The following is a 19,369-nucleotide window of genomic DNA, read 5'->3' on the forward strand; positions in this document are numbered from 1 at the left end:
TTGGGTAGGGGACACTTATCAATAGAAGAAAACTTCTACTATTGGTTCATTGGGAGATTTTTTTTTTCCTTTTGGGGTATGGGGTGCAGCGGAGCAAAGTAGGTGGTGGTGGAACTCAGAGCCTTGCGTTTGCTCTGCGAACTGAACTACATCCCCCAACCTTTAATTTTTTAGTTGGTAAAGACAGCGAAGGCAGGGGGACTACAAATTCCTAGGCAAATGACTTACGCGTGGCCTTCCATGGACGAGCCAAGCTTCGGCAAGCCACCCACAGCGGAAGGGCAGTCCTTTCTGCCTTGAGAGAATTGCTGTAAGCATTTCAGTTCTGTTTCATCTTTTGTTTTGCAGTGCCTAAGACAAAGATTCTGGCCACGGGAGGAGCCTCTCACAATAAAGACATCTTGCAGGTACGTGTGGTGGTGACCTTTTGCCACAACCTCTTCCTTGTCTTGCATCTAGAGCTGATGTCTTCCTTATCATGCTCTCCCTTATGTGGGGGAATAAGCTCTACTGACCCTGGAGCTCACAGACTTGACTGGAATGGCTGGTCAGCAAGCCCCTGGGATCGACTAGAATGGCTGGCCAGCAAGCCCCTGGGAGTCCATTTCCCAGGGCTGGGATTACAGGCATGTGTTGCACATTCAGATCCTATACATGGATTCTAAGGTTTTAAAGTTGGGTCTTTGTGCACATACAGCAAGCACTTTACCGAACGAGCCATTTTCTCAGCCGTCCATCCACTCGTCTTGTGACACTTGAGGTGCTGGCTTTGATTTTTTAGCACCGAAAATAAATAAACTTAAGACAAAGTTTATATTGTTGTGATAAAACACGGCCAGCAAAAGCATCTTAGGGAGAAAGGGTTTGTTTCACTTTACAGTCCATCACTGAGGGATGTCAGGGTGGGAACGAATACAGGATCCTACAGGCAGGAACTGAGACAGAGCCCATGGATGAGTGCTGCTTACTGGCTTGCTCCCTGTGGCTAGCTGAGCCTGCTTTCTTATGGAACCAGGGATGGCCCCACCCACATCAATTTCTAATTTAAAAAAAAAAATGCCCCACAGGCTGATCTCATGAAGGCAATTTCTCAACCATGTTTCCGTGTTATCGGGCAACTCTAGCTTGCGTCAAGTTGACAAAACCACAACAAACCAACCAGCATATAAAGAGTTAAAGAGCCGGGGAATAGGCATGAGGGCCCAAGATCAGATTCCTTGGTTATGTGTACCAGCAATCCCAGCACTGGCAAGTGGAGACACGAGGGGCAAGTGTCGAAGCTCTTGAGTGCAAGGTATCCTGGCAGTCAGGAACCAAGGAATACAACCAAGTCACACCACACGACAAACCCCACATAATAGAACAGACGGAGCGAGAGACCCAAGAGGGTGGCTGCCTCTGCCGTGGTGAGAAACAGCAAGGACTGAGCAGCCCGGCAGGCTTGCATAGGGTTTTCTCTGCGTGCGTGCGTGCGTGCGTGCGTGCGTGCGTGCGTGCGTGCGTGCGTGCGTGCGTGCGTGCGTGCGTGCGTGCGTGCGTAGCTTTCCAAGGTGGTCTGAGATTGGTTGGATTTTTTTGGGGGGGGGCCTGGTTTGGGGGCTTTATTTTTTCCCACTCTCCCTCCTCAAGGGGCTGGAACAGCCGTCATTAGAGAAATTTGGGCAGCAGGATCCCAGATGCTCGCACCCCCTCAAGGGGCTTATTGAGGGCCTCTGCAAGTGTCGGCTACAGCCACTCTAGCCAGTTTGTAAGCCGAAGGCCAAACTACAGACTCTTTTTGCAAACAGCGAGACTAAGTGACCGAAGAAGATACCTGGCGTTGACCTCTGGCCTCCACGTGTACCTGCACACATGAGGATTCCTCCTGCCGCCCCCCACATGCACACAGATTCACAAAAAAAGTACAGGGGCCTGGATGTGATGGCGCCCTGTTTTTCAATCCTAGTGCTGGGGAGGCAGCAGCATGTGGGTCTGTGAGTTCTAGGCCAGCCTGCTCTAAATAGTGCTACACCAGCCAGGGCTACATAGCATGATCAGGTCTTAAGAGGAAAGGCATGGGGCGTGGCTTGCTGCTTAAAGTCTCTGTAGAGACCAAAGCAGGAACATGATGTGTCTGAGGTTAGCTTGACTGCATGGCGAATTTCAGTCTGACTTGAGCTATGTGGTAGGATCTTGTCTTTTACAAGGTCTAGAGTCAGCCTAGGGACTGTAGCCCTTCTCTGGGGTCTTCCTGTCTCATCACCAGCTCCACGTGCTTAAAGCACCGGTGGTTAGATGGAAGGCATCAGAAGATATGAGGAAAGAGAGAAGAGCCTAGAAGGTTCTAAATGTTCTCTCTGACCGATGGCTCACCCATTCTAACTTCCGTGTCCCTCCCAGGTGCTTGCAGATGTTTTTGGGGCCCCTGTGTATGTCATAGACACCACCAGTTCAGCCTGTGTTGGCTCCGCATACCGAGCCTTTCACGGTAGGTCAATGAACAGGGCAGGACTGTCTCACAAGTGTTTAAGCATCACTGGGCTGAGAAGGGTGGGAAGGGGGAGAGAGCATTCCCTGTTGAAGGACACCGGAGTTTCAGGACTGTTAGCCTCATTTTTATCCCCACCCCCACCCCAGCAAGAATGAAACCCTACCCTTTGTGTGCACTAGTAAAAGTGGAGAAAGGGAGGCAGGATTCAAATTGGATGAGGCCTATCCGAGTCAAACTCTAAAGAGAGACCAAAAAACGCCACAAGGCATGCTTAAGGGCAGCCTCGGTGTAGGTCTGTGCAGTTAGGGGAGATGAAGGCAGTGGATGGAATCCGGAATAGCAAGAAATTGAGACAGTGGTAAAGGCCTCAGAGCCAAGAAGTCCAGAACCATGGACAGCTCCCCCAGAGGCCCTGGCTCTCCTGGCTGTCTTCCTGAAACCTCAGACATTACTGGAAGACAGAGTTAGCTAGGGTTAAGGCTAGCCTCCTCAGTTAGGTTGCTTTACCCTGTCACCTGTCCTCTAGGGAACTCCCGGTTGTCAAGTGCATCAGGGGCTCCACCCTTTTGCCTGGGGGTTCATTCTTTCCCCATGAACTCACTCCTTTGCACACCTACTTAAACTTGATGTTTCTTTCAACACTGAAGAAGGGTGGAGTGCTGTCCTCTTAATCACGAAACTTTACCCTCATTCCTCTCTCTCCTCCAACTCGCATAGCAGGATCATTGGGGAATTTGCTTCCACATTTTTACTTCTTACCTCAACCCAGGGCCTTGTATCTCTCTCTCTCTCTCTCTCTCTCTCTCTCTCTCTCTCTCTCTCTCTCTCTCTCTCTCTCTCCTTCCCTCCTTCCCTCCCTCCCTCCCTCTCTCTCTCTCTCTCTCTCCTTCCCTCTCTCTCTCTCTCTGATATACTTTTTGTCTTGAGATGAGCTCTCACCGAGTTGTCCAGATTCACTCTGGATTCCAGGTGAACCTTGAACTTGCCATTCTCTGATGTATGACTTTTAGGAACTCTTCTGAGCTGGGTGACTCAGCTTAAAGACTTGGGCTTTCTTGGGTGGTGCTGGGTAGGAGCCTGAGTCTTGTGCAGGCCGAGGAGGTGCCCACCGCTGAGCAGTCCTGCCTGTTTGAGGAACGGTTGTGTTTTGTCACCATAGCAGCATCTGACACATTCAGTTAACATCCTCATGTGACATGAACAGATGTGAGATGACCTTTCCCCTCTAGGCCTTGCAGGAGGGACAGGTGTAGCCTTTTCAGAGGTGGTAAAATCAGCACCACAGCCCAGCCTGGCTGCCACCCCCAACCCAGGAGCTTCCCAGGTGAGAAACCATTGGACTTTCTCTTAGCACTTGCCTCTCAATCTGTCTTGGCCCTTTTTTTTCTTTTCTTTAAAAGGTGAATTTTTCTTTCATCTATATTAAATCTGCCGTACTAAATTGACCCCCTCCCGCCCAAAAAATTCCCCATCCCCACACTCCCAAACATGTGCACACTCCACCCCACACACAGACCACAGCACTTGAGGGTTGAATCTAGCGTCTCACCCATCTGAAACATTCACTTGACAGAATTACACCCTTGGCATACCAAGAAGCCATGGGTGCTGGGAACTGAACCTGCATCCTCTGCAAGATCCATACAGGCTTTTAACCAATGCACCATCTCTCTAATGCCCCAATTTGTCAAATGTAAAATAGAAACAAAATTATTCTTTTTTGTTTGTTTTGTCAAGACAGAGTTTCCCTGTGTAACCCTGGCTGACCTAGAACTCACCGTATAGACCGTTCTGGCCTCTCCCTCCTGAGTGCTGGGATTAAAGGCATGGGCCACCACCACCTGTCGAACAAAATTAATTTTAATGATTTAACCTAATCTATCCAAAGTATCATTTTAACATGTAAGTGTTTAGAGAAAACAGTGATGTCATAATTCTCATCGGTTTTGCACAAAGTTTGTGGAGTTTGGAATACGTTTTATAATTATTTATATATATATGTGTGTGTGTATATATATATATATATATATATATATACATATATATGTATGTGTATATAGTTATTTATTTATTTAAGTTTTTATTGCGTGTGTGCATGGTGCCTGAGGAGGCCAGAAGAGGGTGTTGGATCCCCTGGAACTGAACTCACCATGTGGGTACTAGAACTCAAACCTGGATCCTCTGGAAGGGTAGCCAGTGTGCTAAACCACTGGGCCATCTCTCCAGCCCCAGAATTTACATTTTTAAACTTTGAAGCTGCAAACAGCCGTAAGAGACCCTTCCCCATCCCCATCGTATATTGCTCTTTCTGCTTGTCCAGGTTTATGCAGCCCTTCTCCCTCGATATGCTGAACTGGAACAGAGAATCTTGTCCAAAGCTCGGGGGCCTCTGGAATGAATTCTTCGGGCCCAGGCACTCTGCTGCCTCCCTGGTGGCACTCGCTCTCGCCTCCTTGGTCTGAACAGTTCGGCTGTGCTGAACCTGTGGAGTACTCCTGTCCTGTCCTGAACCATCCTGAAGCCATGACTCCTTGGAGACATGTGGCCTGCATGTCCTGGGATGGAAAAGCAATTTCTCCTTTTCTGTTTTTCATTCAGGAAAACATGGTAGGGTATGGCCACCAAAGACAATCCTCTTCCCCTTTCAAAGGGACAAACAGCAGCACAGGGAGAGACTGTCTTTTCCCTGACTCTGACCACTCCTCCTTCCTCACCTTCAGCCACCTCCCCTATACTGGAACCGCAATCCTCCATCCTTCCCAGCAAACCAGACTAAGCCACTTCTCTCCTACCTGTGACTAACCCTCCTGTTTCTGTGGGTGTCTTCCCAGGGCTCTCGTCTGTCTGTCTGTCTGTCTGTCTGTCTGTCTCCATCTTCCCTCCCTATACGCACCTGGTATAACTTCCCACTCAAGACGACCTTCATGGACCTGGTGAATATCCTTCCTTCCCCTCCCCCAGCCCTGTACAGAGACTGCCTGACTGGGGTTTCCTGGGTGCCCTGGCTGGGTATCTATCTCCCAGGCTAAACACTTCCGGGTTCTTCCGTATTTCATTGTAGTTCACATAATGACAGAATTATGTGTTTTGAGAAATTTCTAAATTCTGGCTTTCTTTTTTTGAGGGGGCGGGTAGGGGTTATCTCCTGCTGCCCTCAAACTTTCTTTGCAGCGAAAAGTGACCTTAAACTTAAGCTTTCTTCCTGCCACCATCTCCCAAGTATGTGCCACCACACCTGGTTTATGCCATACCAGGGATTGAACCCACAGCCTCACGTATTCTAGGCAAACACTCTACCTGCTGAGCCGCACGCCTGGCCTGGGTTTCCTTTTTAACTGGCATACTTTCACCTCTCACTTCCACGTATCCTACTATGCTTGAGCAGATGCCAAGTCTTCCCTCTCTACCCCTGCTTCACACTTTTCTTGGTGGTGATCTCACCCCCTCATCACCCCCTGGAGGTTTCCTCTGCTACAAGGCCATGCTGAACTCAGGACTCGACCACTGGATCTGACACAGTGGCGAGATGTTGCAGACAGGAGTGAGACCAGGGTCAGAGCAGTGACTGCTGGGAAATCAAAAGACAGAGATGGAAAGAGACTTGTGTCTAGACATGAGGTCGCTTGGAAGGCTCGGTGTGGGGGTGGGGGGGAAGAAGCAACCATAACCATCGTGCCCACAACAAACCCACAGTGCAGAAGGAAACGCCTCTGGGACATTGCTTGTTACAGAGATTTTATACTGCAAAGGCATCTGGGACCGCACAACAGTTAACCAGGACGACATTCCAACAGATCTTCCCTACAGTAAATCAGACAATTTTGGATGAAAAAGGCCTCCGTAGGTGACAAGTGAAAAAACAAATCCAAATGGAAACTCGGCAAGTCTATGTGAGAAGACACTGAACGGAAGGATAGACCGTGACAGATCTGGACAATTTACGGCACATCAAAGAGGAGGGAGGCGCCGAGGGAAGTTCAGGGAGGCACCAGAAAAGAAGGGAGGAGAATAAAGACAAGATCCCTGTTGATACTTAGAACTTCCCAAAATAAACAAAATTTTGAAAACACCTAAAATCCATCTCTCCCTGCTTCCCCTTTATCGGTGCGGGGGTTTGAACCTGTGATTGAAGATCCTGGACAAGTCCTCTCCTACTGAGATGTTCACAAACGTGCCTTTGAAAGAGTCTACCTTGTAATTTAGATGCCTTCTAGCAGTGTTCTGAGGTTTATGTATCACTGACCCAACATCAAAAGGCTTAGATCATAAAACAGACTGAGGTGGGGCAGGGGGCGGGGGGGGGGGTAGGGAGGGTGGGGCAGGGGTTCTGTTCCTAGCACCCACACAGCAGCTCACAGCTGTAAGTCCAGTTCTAAAAGGGCTGCTATACTCCGAGTGATGCATACATGCAAGCAGGAAAACAGCTGCTCTAGATATAAGATAAAAACTAAAGGTTAAAGAAAACCCTAACACGGGCTGGAGATGGCTCAGCGGTTAAGAGCACTGACTGCTCTTCCAGAGGTCATGAGTTCAATTCCCAGCAACCACATGATGGCTCACAACCATCTGAAATGAGATCTGGTGGCCTCTTCTGGCCTGCAGTCACATATGCAGACAGAATGCTGTACATAAAATAAATAAATAAATCTTTAAAAAAAAAAAAAAAAGAAAACCCTAACACAGTATCCCAATGTGCACTGTGTAATAAATCACATTTTGTGCGGTGAAGGTAAAAGTGAAGTTGTCAAGACCAAAGGATGCCATTCTCAGAAAAGAAAGGTCAGGCAGGTGTCACCCCAGGGAAGAAAGCAAGGGGACGAGGAACTTTCTCGTGGTGCATCCTGGCAAGTGTGGTGCGGTCCGTGTTCATGTCTCACACAGCTTGCCAAGTTCAGTCAGCACAGTTGATCTTGAGTGGGTTCGGGGAGTGGTTAGTGATGGGCGGGAGCCTTTCAAGACTCTACTGCTTTTATCATCACTCATCACTCCTGAGCTACTCAGCAGTCCTGTTCTTATCCACATTTCCCAGAAATCCTGGGATAACACGGTTTCGTGGACCCAGACATTCTTAATAAGGCTTTGAAGCATCTTGGTAGGACCAAGGCCACACCAGACTCTACAAGACTAGGAAACGTTACTGAGTATGCAGGCATGCACCCTGGAATGTTATCAAAGAACAAAGAAAAATACAAGGACCAGTGAGGTGCCTCAGCGGGTAAAGGGGCTTGCTGCCAGGTCTTAAGATCTGAGTTCGAGCTCCAGAGTCTACATGGTGGAAAGACAGAACGAACCCCAGCAAGTTGTCCTTTGACCTTTACTCTTGTGCTGTGGCAATGTGTGTCCCCTCACCCCCAACGTGAGTAAAGGACAAAAGTGCGCTCAGGTCTGTACCTAGTTAAGCTATCTAGTGTCTTAGTCATGCCTTAGCTAAGGTTTGCTCACCGCTTCTTGGCATGTTCCTAAAGACAGCTGTCACCATACCACGAGACAAGGGGGGAATCTGACATGGACGAATGTCAAATGGCACTGCTTGGGCAAAGTTATCAGCTAGCATAGGACAAAGGAGGGCGGGGGTGTCCTCATTTGCTTTCCCTTGCTCCGATGATCAAAGGCAACCTGGAAGAAAGGGTTAATTTCACCTTCCCTTTCCAGGTCACAGTCATCTCTGAGGGAAGGCAAGGTAGGAACCGAGCAGGCATCATGGAGGAGTGTTATTTACTGGCTCCGTCACAGACTCAGCTATGTTTCTTATACAGTCCAGGCACACAGGCCTAGGAATGGTGCTGCCCACGTAGGCCAGACCCTCCCACAGCAACCATAAATCAAGACAGTCTCTCGAGGACATGGCCACTGGCTGGTCTGATCTGGGCAGTCCCTCAGTTGAGAGTCCCTCAGGTGACCCTAGACTGTCAGATTGGCAGCTGAAGCCAACTGGGACAGGAGAGGAGAAATGGGAAGTACAAAGAACTCACTGTTGCGCGTGCAATTTAAACACTTAAAATTGCAAAGCAAATACTTGAAAAAGGAGAACTGGGCAATAAAACTAATAAGTACCATGGAAGGCATTAAGTGTTAAAAATACCATATAATCAGTATAATAAAAAGGTTTTTTAAAGCAAGAAAGATGCAAATCTCAGCGCTATGGAGATGGGCCAGCAGGTAAAGTGTTTGCAGCCTGAGTGCAAGCCCTGGGGGCCCATATGGTAGGAGAGAACTGACTCCAAAAGCTGTCCTCTGAGTGCCATGTAGGTGCCCTGGTACATGCATACCCTCATGTATACACAATAAATAAACCTTAACAAATGCAAATCGTCCTCAAAGAAAAGGCAACAGATCATACAACCAGTGATACATGCTAATTGCAGCTTTGTGCACGCTTAAGTAAGCAGAAGTCCTAGCATGAGTCCAGTCAGTGTGAGGACCCTTACTCCACCTACTAAAAGAAAAAAAAGGGGTTGGGGATTTAGCTCAGTGGTAGAGCGCTTGCCTAGGAAGCGCAAGGCCCTGGGTTTGGTCCCCAGCTCCGAAAAAAAGAACCAAAAAAAAAAAAAAAGAAAAGAAAAAAAGAATTGCCAAACAGTGTGCAAACCAATGCGTTCCTGTGTTTAGAGGAGACGTGCACAGAACTAGTGGTTCTGAAAGACAGGAGAGTGTAGTGGTCATCAACAGTCCACACGCAAAGCTCACAGAAGGCAGAAGCTGTAGCCTCCATCTCACTGTGAGAAATGGGAGTAAGAGACAGAGAGGGACACCACAGTGCAAAGGGCTTCGATTCACAATCGTGATGGGCCAACCACCAGGGCTACAAGGCTCAGCTATTTGCTTTGTCAGCTTGAAATGACATTCTGGAATCCTCTGCCTGGGTCAGAGTCCTGTGTGCTGTCTTCCTTTCCCGTTGGCTGCATCCTGTCAAAGCACGTGGCCTTTGTGCAACAGCAGCAGGAGAAACAGACAGCCGGAAAGAATAAGTTTTAATGCACTGCTGTCCTCTTTAAGGCCAAAGGAGGCAGAAGACGGTTTCTACAAAGAGTACATAAATGTACATTGAATGTTCTACTGTGTGGTGCGTGTGTGTGTGTGTGTGTGTGTGTGTGTGTGTGTGTGTGTGTATGGCCATACATGTATGGATGCTACATGTGTGTGGCTGGCTGTATGTGTATATGGGTGCATGTGTGTATGCATGGGTACATGTATGTGTGGCTGGGTACATGTGTATATGGGTGCATTGTGTATGAGTGCATGTGTGTGTAGGGGTGCATGTGTATGCATGGGTGCATGTATGTATGACTGGGTGCATGTGTGTGGGGTGTGTTTGTGTGTGTGTGTGGGTGCATGTATGTGTGGCTGAGTACATGTGTGTGTGTGCATGTATATGTGGCTGGGTGCATGTGTGTGTGAGTGCATGTGTAGGTTGGAGGTCAGGACTAGCTTGGATGAATTTCTCAGGTGCCTTCCACTTTTTGTTTGAGACAGGGACTGGCCGCCACTCAGCTTCCAGGGATTCATCAGTCTCCACCTCCCATCTTGCTGTCACCCGGATTTCACCCACATGCCACCAAGCCTGGCTTTTTTTTTTCTCCAGATTTATTTATTATATATAAGTACACTGTAGCTCTTCAGACACACCAGAAGAGGGCATAAGATCTCATTGTAGCTGGTTGTGAGTCATCATGTGGTTGATGGGATTTGAACTCAGGACCTCTGGAAGAACAGTCAGTGCTCTTAACCACTGAGCCATCTCTCCAGCCCCAAGGTCAATTTCTAGCACCTACATGGCAGCTAGTATTGATCTGAAACTCCAGTTTCAGAGGATTTGTTACCCTCTTCTGGCTTCTATATGCACTACAAATACATCTTTAAATTTAAAAAAAAAAATTTAAAAACAGGCTAGAGAGCTGGCTCAGTGGTTAAGAGCACTGACTGCTCTTCCAGAGGTCCTGAGTTCAATTCCCAGCAACCACATGGTGGCTCACAACCATCTGTAATGGGATCCGATGCCCTCTTCTGGTGTCTGAAGACAGTGACAGTGTGCTCATATACATTAAATCTTTAAAAAAATTTTAAAAATCCATCCCCCCTCCAAATGTAATTAGCAATGAAACTATGGCATATAATTAAATCAATAAATGAACATATCTCTTAGAATATGAATCACTGTAGTAATGGAAGAATAAAATGAAAGTAGTTAGAGTGGTGGCATGTTTTCTTAATCCAGCACTGGGGAAACAGAGGCAGGCAAATACATCTCTGTGTGTTCAAGGCCAGCCTGTCTCCCCAGTAAATCCTAGGTCAGCCAGAGTTACATGGTGAGACCCTGTCTGGAGAAAGTGTTCCCTTTATTTCGTGTGGGTATGGGTGCACACATGCCATCGTGTGGTGTGGAGGAGAGAAGGCAGCACTCAGGAGGTGGTTGGTTTTACCGAGCTGAGGTGAGGTAGGTTCTCGCTTCTGCGGCACACATGCCCATAAATATATGTTTCTCTTTTTTTTTTTTTTTTTTTTTTTCAGAGCTGAGGACCGAACCCAGGGCCTTGCACTTACTAGGCAGGCGCTCTGCCACTGAGCTAAATGTTTCTCTTTAAAAAAGGTTCACTGTGAATGCCATGAATCTAGATGTTTGGCCCTTTTCTGTTTTTAAAGATTTCCTATTTTTATTTTTTGTGTATGCGTGTTTTGCCTGCATATGTCTGTGCACACATGTGCAGTGCCCGCGGAAGCCAGAAGAGGATGCTGGCTCCCTGGAACTGGAGTTAGAGACCTTGTGAGCTGCAGTGTGGGTGCTGGGAACTAGAGCCTGGTCCTCTGTGAGGGTCCATGCCGGTGTCACCAGATGTCAGAATGACTTTGTATTTTCCCTTTTCAGTTCTGTTTTCTTTCTTTTTTCTAAAGAAACATCTATTTATTATATATGAGTACACTACTGCAGCTGTCTTCAGACACCAGAAGAAGGCATCGGATCCCATTACACATGGTTGTGAGCCACCATGTGGTTGTCAGGAATTGAACTCAGGACCTCTGGAAGAGCAGTCAGTGCTCTTAACCACTGAGCCATCTCTCCAGCCCTGCCTTTGTGTTTTCTGTGGCGTATTTCTTAACTGTCTAGGAGTCTATTGTCCCTATGTCCTTTTGTATGGAAGCAGCCTCACGCGGCCTTTATTGCTCTGCCCCGCCCCGTTTGCTTGTACTTTGGAGAAAACCTTTATCACTTTGTCTTATTCGAAATGTACAAGGATTTCCTATGGTTTTTTTTTTTTTAATTTCTCATGTAGTTGTTTTGATGTGGGTATTTTCAAAGATGCAGCCACCATGAAGCCAACATCCTAACCGCTGCCTCTTCAGAATCCGATAAAAAGCGTTAAGAGCCACATGCAATCTGCCATGGTTTTGTGCCCGGCTCTGCAATAGAAGCATGTGTAAAAAACACACTTCCGTGTTAGCCTATGCCCCTGAGTTATTACGGAGACTGGAGTTTACCTGGTGACCCCTAATGGACATGTACTGAGAGGAAGAAATAAATTTTGTGGCTTTAAACCATTAAGGTTTGGGGATTTTTCCATTAGCACCGCGTAACCTAACCATTCTCTCTCATTACAGAGCGTTACCTTCCTCCCCGATCCGATTCATTTAACTGACCTGAAGGTCGCCACCATTAAATTAACAGAGGGGGTAGAAAGAATCCCCGCCCCCGAAGGAAGGAATAAACAGAGCAAAGAAATGAAGCCTTCTGAGGTCGACGCCTGGGGCGAAGCACACGGATAGCGTACTTGCTCGGCATGTGCAAGGCCCTGGTTTGAGTCCCAGGAATGCAAAACATAATAGATATTGGGGGAACCGTATTACTGACATATCCACAAGCTCTCCTCCCTTGTGTCATACAGAGAGCGATCATTCTGGACTGTGGGCCCCAGTGACTCCCTTGAATGTGTTTAGAGCATGCGTGCGGCTGTGCCTCTCAGTGGCCGAGGTAAGCCGGGCCCTGTCTTTTCAGTTGTCTCCGAGTAAAATTATAAAACTTATGGAAATCTTGGTACTTTGGGGTTGAGGTGAGCGTAGCAGGATTCAAACCCACGCCCCCATCCCCACCCCCACCCCCGAACTGGTTGCCACTTCCGCGGTTTCCCGCATGACAGAAATCCTAGCAAGAGGCACTTTTACCTTCCCCACAGTTTCACGTTAAGATTAATTCTTACCACTGGCACGGCGACAGGTTTTTCTTTCCGTACCGAGACTACGTAATGGCAGCATGCATTCTCTCTGGCATATCCGAATTCCCGGCAGCATTACTTTTCGGCATCAGGGCCATTATTTGGCGAAATGCAGATTCTTTGCGCACAGCACCACGATTGAATAACCACTGATCTGATAGCCCATATGGCCATTAAGATACCAATGCGGGCTGGAGGAGGGACTGGAGAGATAGCTCAGTGGTTAAGGATGCTTGCTTCTCTTGTAGTGGAGCAGAGTTCAGTTCCCAGCACCCACACGCGGTGGCTCGCAACTCCCTATCTCTAGGCCTTCTTCTGGCCTCCACGGGTGCTTGCACACAAATGTACACAGGCATACGCATAAATAAAAACAAATCTTAAGAAAGGAGAGACCAATGGGTGGGCAGCAAATACAGCGAGGAAGCTCTGGGCAGCAGCAGGAATAATCCTTTGTGTCCTGGAAGGGTCAGAGACGAGTGGTAAGAAGTCAGTGTGCTAGCCACACTGGCTAGCGGTTTGAAAGTTCTAATTTATGAAAATTAATATTTAATGTTTTAGGCTTCCTTTGACTGTAAGTGAAAAGAGAAACTACAGATAAAGGGGAATTGCTATAATGTAGCATAAGCATCTTTCTAATTTTATTTTTAAGTGTGTGTGTGTGTGTGTACAGGTGTTTGTGGAGGTCAAGAGAGGAAGTCGATGTTTATGGAGTTGGAGTCATAGACATTTGTAAATCATCCAATCTGGGTCCTAGGAACCAAATCCAGGTCCTCTGCAACAACAGCAACTGTTTTTTGTTTGTTTTTGTTTTTGTTTTTATTTTTTAAACCACTGAGCCATCTAACCCCGGAGTCCCATCTTTTTTTTTTTTTTTTTATTCATTTATTATATATAAGTACACTGTAGTTGTCTTCAGATACACCAGAAGAGGGCACCGGATCTCTTTACAGATGGTTGTGAGCCACCGTGTGGTTGCTGGGAATTAAACTCATGACCTCTGGAAGAGCAGTCGGGTGCTCTTAACCGCTGAACCCGTCTTTTTAAAGACTCACCTCAGTCACTATTTAGGAAGTGTACCAGGACCCGAGACACAGTTCACTAAGTACTGGGACCTGCTGCCAATCCTGAGGATTTGAGTTTGATTCCCAGCACCCACAGAGTGGAAAGACAGAGCCAACCACAAGTTGTCATCTGATCTCGACATGTTCATTCTCTCTCTCCTGTCTGTCTGTCTGTCTGTCTGTCTGTCTGTCTCTCTCTCTCTCTCTCTCTCACACACACACACATTAAAATATAATAAAAATTTTAAGGGGTTGGGGATTTAGCTCAGTGGTAGAGCGCTTGCCTAGCAAGCCCAAGGCCCTGGGTTCGGTCCTCAGCTCCGAAAAAATTTTTTTCTTTTAAAGAAATAAAAGATACACTCAGCAACATGAATGGACACTGGTGACAGCTAAGGAGCCCCTCAGTCCACTACTGTTAAAGCTGCCCAGATATGAAGTGTAGGCTGCTGGTGGCACAGGGCGTATGAAAAACTATGGCTGGATATTGGATGCACATTTGAGACACAGTGGTCGATTGGACATTCAAGGGTGACTCAGAAGGCTTTGATATGAACAACTGACCCCGTGCTATTGATTTAGACGGGGGTAGATGGGGGGGTAGGGGGAGCAGGCTAAAGGGGGAGAAAAGATGGGAGTTCTCTTCCGGCTAGGTAAAAATCAGGCTTCCAGGTAGGCTGCCAAATGCAACCATGAAGCTAGTAGTTCAATATATGAATTTGGATTTTCTAGAACCATCAGAGTAGCATTTCGATGTGTGGGCATTTTGGACCAGTTGAGGTTAAGTGACATATGACCTGGTGTGGTACAGAAGCTGGGCATGCAACCGAATTGGCAGTGTCTGCCTAATGTGCAGGAAGCTGTGGGTTCGATCCCCAGCAATACATATGACCAGGTATGGTGGTGCAAACCTCTGATCCCAGCACTTGGGAGGCAGAGACCGGAGGAGCAGAAGTTCGAGGTTATTCTTGGCCATGGATTGACTAGGTGGCCATCCTGGGCTAATATGAGGTTCTTCCCCCAAAACTCTCACAATAAGACAGAAGAATAGAACTAGTCTACTTTTTGGCCTATGAATGAATGATACTTTGTAACCAATGCTTTCCCCAGTACAGTGTGTCTATCAGCCTGAGCTTGTTTGAATAAGTTTCTACCACTCATTAAGGAGATGCAAAATGGGGGCTGGAGAAATATCTCAGCTGTTAAGTTGAGAGTTTAACTGCTCTTGCAAGGGACCTGAGTTTGGTTCCCAGCACCCACGTCAGGCAGCTCACAACCATCTTTACCTCAGCTCCAGGGAATCCTGGGTCCCCTTCTGGCTTCATGGAGTACCTGTATGCACGTATACATATTCCCACACAGACATACATATATACACATGATTAAAAATAAAATAAATCGGGTGTGGGTGGTGACACACGGCTTTAATCTCAACTCTTGGAAGGCAGAGGCAAGCAGATCTCTGTTGAGTGGGAGGCTAGTCTGATCTAGCGTGAGTTCCAGGACAGCCAGGGCTACATAGTAAGATCTTTTCTCAAAAATACCACCACCAATAATAATAATAATAATAATAATAATAATAATAATACAATGATAGGCTATGGGTCTGGAGAGATGACTCAGCGGTTAAGAGCACTCGTTGCTCTCGCAGAGGACTCAGGCACTAGGCATACACATAGATACAGGCAGGCAAACACATACACAACCGATCAATAAACGAATGAAAAAAATAAGAAAGACCACAGATTAGAGAACTCCAGGCTATCTGCAGATTACACAAGGAGAGGAAAAAGACAAAATTTAAGAGCGAAGGTTGTCAGACGAGCGGCAGACCCGTGGTCTCGGCTACTTAGGAGGCTGAGAATCTTTCTGCCTCAAAACCAAAGCTGTAGCAGTAAGAAACGCTACCCGAGTCTTGGAGGAGTTTAACACCCCGTCACTCTCATAAGGGAAGTCCGAGGCTCAAGCCAGTGAAATAACCCAGGCTCTGGGGTGCCACCTCCCTCCTCACTCTTCTTGCTGAGGCAGGAGGGGAATATCTGAGGACTCCATAGCGTTTTCCCTGAGTGGTGTGACTGGCTCTTCCAATGCAGCTGGGAGGCCGATTACTCTCAAACGCTCTGGTGGTGTAATCTGTGTGGAATCTGAAATGGAGGAATCTGGTGTGTGTATGTGCGAAAGGAACAGAGACCTGTTCTGAACAGATCTTTAAATGGGTGGGAGGAGTGCTGAAGGTAAGATGAAGGATCTGGGACTGCTGAGGATCCTTCAGGAAGCAGGTCGCCAACAGTTCTTTCCCACCTGCAGCTGCTCTGTGGGTCCTCTGCTTGGAGACTGTGGGGAACTGCTGTCAATTCAGACTTCAGCGTTTTTTCTGACAATTACTTAGTCCATAGATGAGAGCTGGAGGGCAGAGGTCCTAGGTTATGGGGTCCAGGAGCTACCCACTCACTCAGGGGTCTCAGAGGAGCGTGCATCCCGTAGCGGGGGCTCCATAGCACCGGGCAGGCAACAGCCAACTTGTGGGCAGTCCAATCCCACCAGCTCCGGGAGCGCGCCCCGCCTAGCCCTAGAGGCTGGTGCTGCCTGAGCGCTGTCTCCAGAGGGCGCGGGCTGGGGGCGGAGCCTCGGTGTTGTTGTTCCTCTCCGGCCCCGCCCCCAAGGGGGGCGCGGACCACGCGGCCGGAGGGCCCGCCTCCCCTCCCCCTCCCCGCCCAGCTCGCCCGCCTCTTTGTATCCAACATCCGGGTTTCCCCGCTGGCTCGGCTCCGTGGCCACCGCTCAGGAGCCATTTTGGACTCGGTTCAGCTCCCCTCCCCCACCCCCCCGTTCATGGCCCCTCCGGACTCGGCCCCTGCGCCCGGGGCCCGGGCCCAGCCCCGTTGCGCCATGCCCGCGTCGGGCGCGCCCTGGCCCGCGCCCCGCCGCCGCCCCCCGGCTCCCGCGTCGCCCCATAGCCCGGGCCGCACTGTGCGCCGCCCGCAGCGGCCCTGAGCCCTTATCCCCGCACGCTGCCTGGGAACCGAAGCGCAGAAGCGCGCGCGTCTGGAAGCGAGACCCAGAGAAGGAGCGGGAAGCACAGCGCAGCCGCCGCCGGGCCCTGCGCGCCCCGGGAGCGCAGCGCGGCCCTGCCCGCGGGCTCCGGGTGTCCGCGGGGCGGCGCCGCGGAACATGACGGCGCCCTGGGCGGCCCTCGCCCTTCTCTGGGGATCGCTGTGCGCCGGTAAGGACCTGGCGCGTCGTGGGGGTGCGGGGACCTGGGGCGCGCGGTGTTTACCAACAAAGGGCGGCCCCGCGGCCTCGGCGCCGCGCCACCTGCCTGGGATCGGGGTCGCGCGGGGCGCTCTGCTCGCGATCCTAGAGGCGAGCTCGCCCGTGCCGTTCCTCTGCGCGATTCTGGCTCGCTGAAGTGCTAGGTGATGGGGGAACCTGGAGCGTCAGGGTCGGGGTTCAGGTTTCGCGGGCGCGCGGACCCCAGGGAAACCTGAGCGTGGGGAAGGCGGCCAAGCCAGGCGGGCATCTAATCGGGGGAGGCTGGGTTGGGGTTGCTTGCTTCTGAGAGTCAGAGGTGTCGCAAAGCGAAGCGGACGGCTTTTCACAGCCCGCCTGGAGTCCTCTGCACCCCGTCCCGCCACTCCGCGTCGCGATCCTCATGCGAGTGGCTCCTACCTGCGCCCGCTTTCCTTGCAGCGGGCCGCAGATGCGCCCTCGTGGGACCGCTTTTGTTTTGGGCAACTGGGAGTGGAGAATGGTTGAAGAGGCGAACCAACAGGTCTCAGATCGCTCCGGCCGGCACGTGGCGGGCGTGAGTGACCTGCGCTGAGCCCGCTGGCGGCTGCGGGCTATGGATAGCTGGTGCGCGTCTGCTTGGGACTAGGACCTGTGGGTGTGTACGCACGAAGTTGTGGTGGGAAAGCGCTTTCTCCCTCAAAGCCCAGGCACTGATTTCTCTGTCCCGATGGTGCTAAAGCATGCTCAACTTTGTATGAGCTTCGGGGCGGCTTTAGGGCAGTTCCAGGAAACGTGGACAGTCGGGCATTGAGACTCCAGAGAAAAGATCTTGGAGATTGGGACGGCTGGTGCCCGGTGGCCAGGGCTCTGGGTCCTGCGCGTCTTTGTTCCCAACCCCCATTACACATGCAGCTCGGGTCCCCTGCCGCCCGAGGTGGCAGCAGCGCGGAGTCTGGGAAACCCGCGAGGGGCGGGGCCCGGAGTGCTAGGGAAGGGCTGGGATCCCCCTTGCAGCCGCGGGGGTGGGTATCCCAGATGGCCATTGCACCCCCTCACTGGGATCCTCACTTTCGGTCTTCTCCCTTCTATTACAAGGTAGTGAGTATTAGTTTAATTCCGACCTGAGAGTTTTCGCACGAGCCTGGAGCGGTGGAGCATGAGTGCACGAACCAGAGGGCAGAGAGCACTTCTTTGCTACCCGAGCCCACTGTTGGGAAGCGGTTTCAGTGCTGCCCTGGAGTGGTAGAGGCAAAGTGGTGCTCAGGGTGAACATTTTGTTTCTTTCTGCCACTCCCCGAAGTGTTGCTCTTGAGACTTTTCTCCCCAAGAACGGGGGCCTGGAAGCGATGGAAACAGTGGCCTGTTCTGGGGAGAGCAAGAGCAGGCTGATCCAAGGGTACACAGCGGCTCTGTAGATGTCTCTTGACTGCCTGATCTCTACTCCTGGACGTGTGCCTTGTCTCTTTTAAGTTTAGGTTTGTTGAAAGCATTTTCTCTGGACAGTAGCCTCGGACTACAAAGCTGTATATCACAGCTCCAGTTTGTCCCAGTTGGACCTCACCAGTCACCTCCCATTTGGGGCGCGGTGAGAGTGGATCCCTGGTACTGTGTCTACACTAATGCTGCACTCTTAGGGGGGAGAATATGGAGGCTTGTGTTCTGTCTGACTCAACCTGTGGTTCTGCCCTCAGGGAAGCCACACCTGTGCTGTGGTGGCAGCTGCTTTCTCTTTTGAGGAACTAGAAGAGAACTTTGAAGGGTTGGGGGGTAGAGCTGGCCTTCCTGTGCCTCTGGCTTCAGAGATCTTCATGTTTCTGGCTTGATATTCAGAATTGCTTAGCTCTGTGGTAAAAAAAGAAGAGATCTGTATACTGGTGCTACTGACGGGAACATGGGCTTGGCAGATATATTCAACTTAAAAATCCCCAATAGTCATGTTAGTAAAGGAAAGAAATAGCTGTGTCTTTAGTGTATTCTGGCTGCTTTAATACCACAGGACTGGGTGGTTCAAACAGCAATGTTGGGGCTGGAGAGACAGCTCAGTGCTTAAGAGTGCTTGCTGCTCTTGCATGGGACCCAGGTTCTAGTCTAACCCCTACATAGTAGTTCATAGTCAACCTGGAACTCGACTTCCAGGAGGGTCCCGTGCTTTCTGGCCTTGGAGAGCACCAGGTGTGTATGTGGTACCCAGACATAGTTAATTACAGTTAAAATAGCCATATATATTTAGGGAATCAGCAGCGCTTATTTTAACATGGTTCTAGAAGCAAGACCAGGGAGTCTTAAGAGAGCCAGTCCTACAGTACAGATCTAATCCAACTTTTACTCCTTCTCTTCACTCACTTCCAAAGACCTTTATGTTGTTATTGGCGGTCAGAGGCCGGCTGGCTCTGTCATCGTTAGGT

The 19,369-nt window shown here is 49.6% G+C and overlaps 2 protein-coding genes across 12 annotated transcripts in view; both read left to right on the forward strand.

Annotated features, from left to right (window-relative positions):
• The window catches only part of Xylb (xylulokinase), a 32,717-nt gene extending 26,171 nt beyond the window's left edge, over positions 1 to 6,546 (forward strand). For 2 of the 6 annotated variants that reach the window (XM_087562508.1, XM_087562511.1), the window contains 3 exons: positions 349 to 407; positions 2,380 to 2,467; positions 4,791 to 6,546. In XM_087562508.1, the coding sequence (XP_087418634.1) occupies positions 349 to 407; positions 2,380 to 2,467; positions 4,791 to 4,822 (179 nt within the window). In that variant the 3' untranslated portion in view covers positions 4,823 to 6,546. 6 annotated transcript variants of the gene reach the window in all.
• A 9,943-nt stretch (positions 6,547 to 16,489) lies between these two features.
• Positions 16,490 to 19,369, forward strand: part of Acvr2b (activin A receptor type 2B) — a 37,688-nt gene continuing 34,808 nt past the window's right edge. For 2 of the 6 annotated variants that reach the window (XR_015626379.1, XM_087560539.1), the window contains exon 1: positions 16,490 to 16,956. Coding sequence is in view for 3 of the 6 variants with exons in the window: in XM_087560539.1 (XP_087416665.1) it covers positions 16,905 to 16,956 (52 nt within the window). In the remaining 3 variants the exon portion in view is untranslated. 6 annotated transcript variants of the gene reach the window in all.

Source organism: Rattus norvegicus, chromosome 8, assembly GCF_021556685.1.
Source record: "Rattus norvegicus strain SHRSP/BbbUtx chromosome 8, alternate assembly SHRSP_T2T, whole genome shotgun sequence".
Taxonomy (NCBI): domain Eukaryota; kingdom Metazoa; phylum Chordata; class Mammalia; order Rodentia; family Muridae; genus Rattus; species Rattus norvegicus.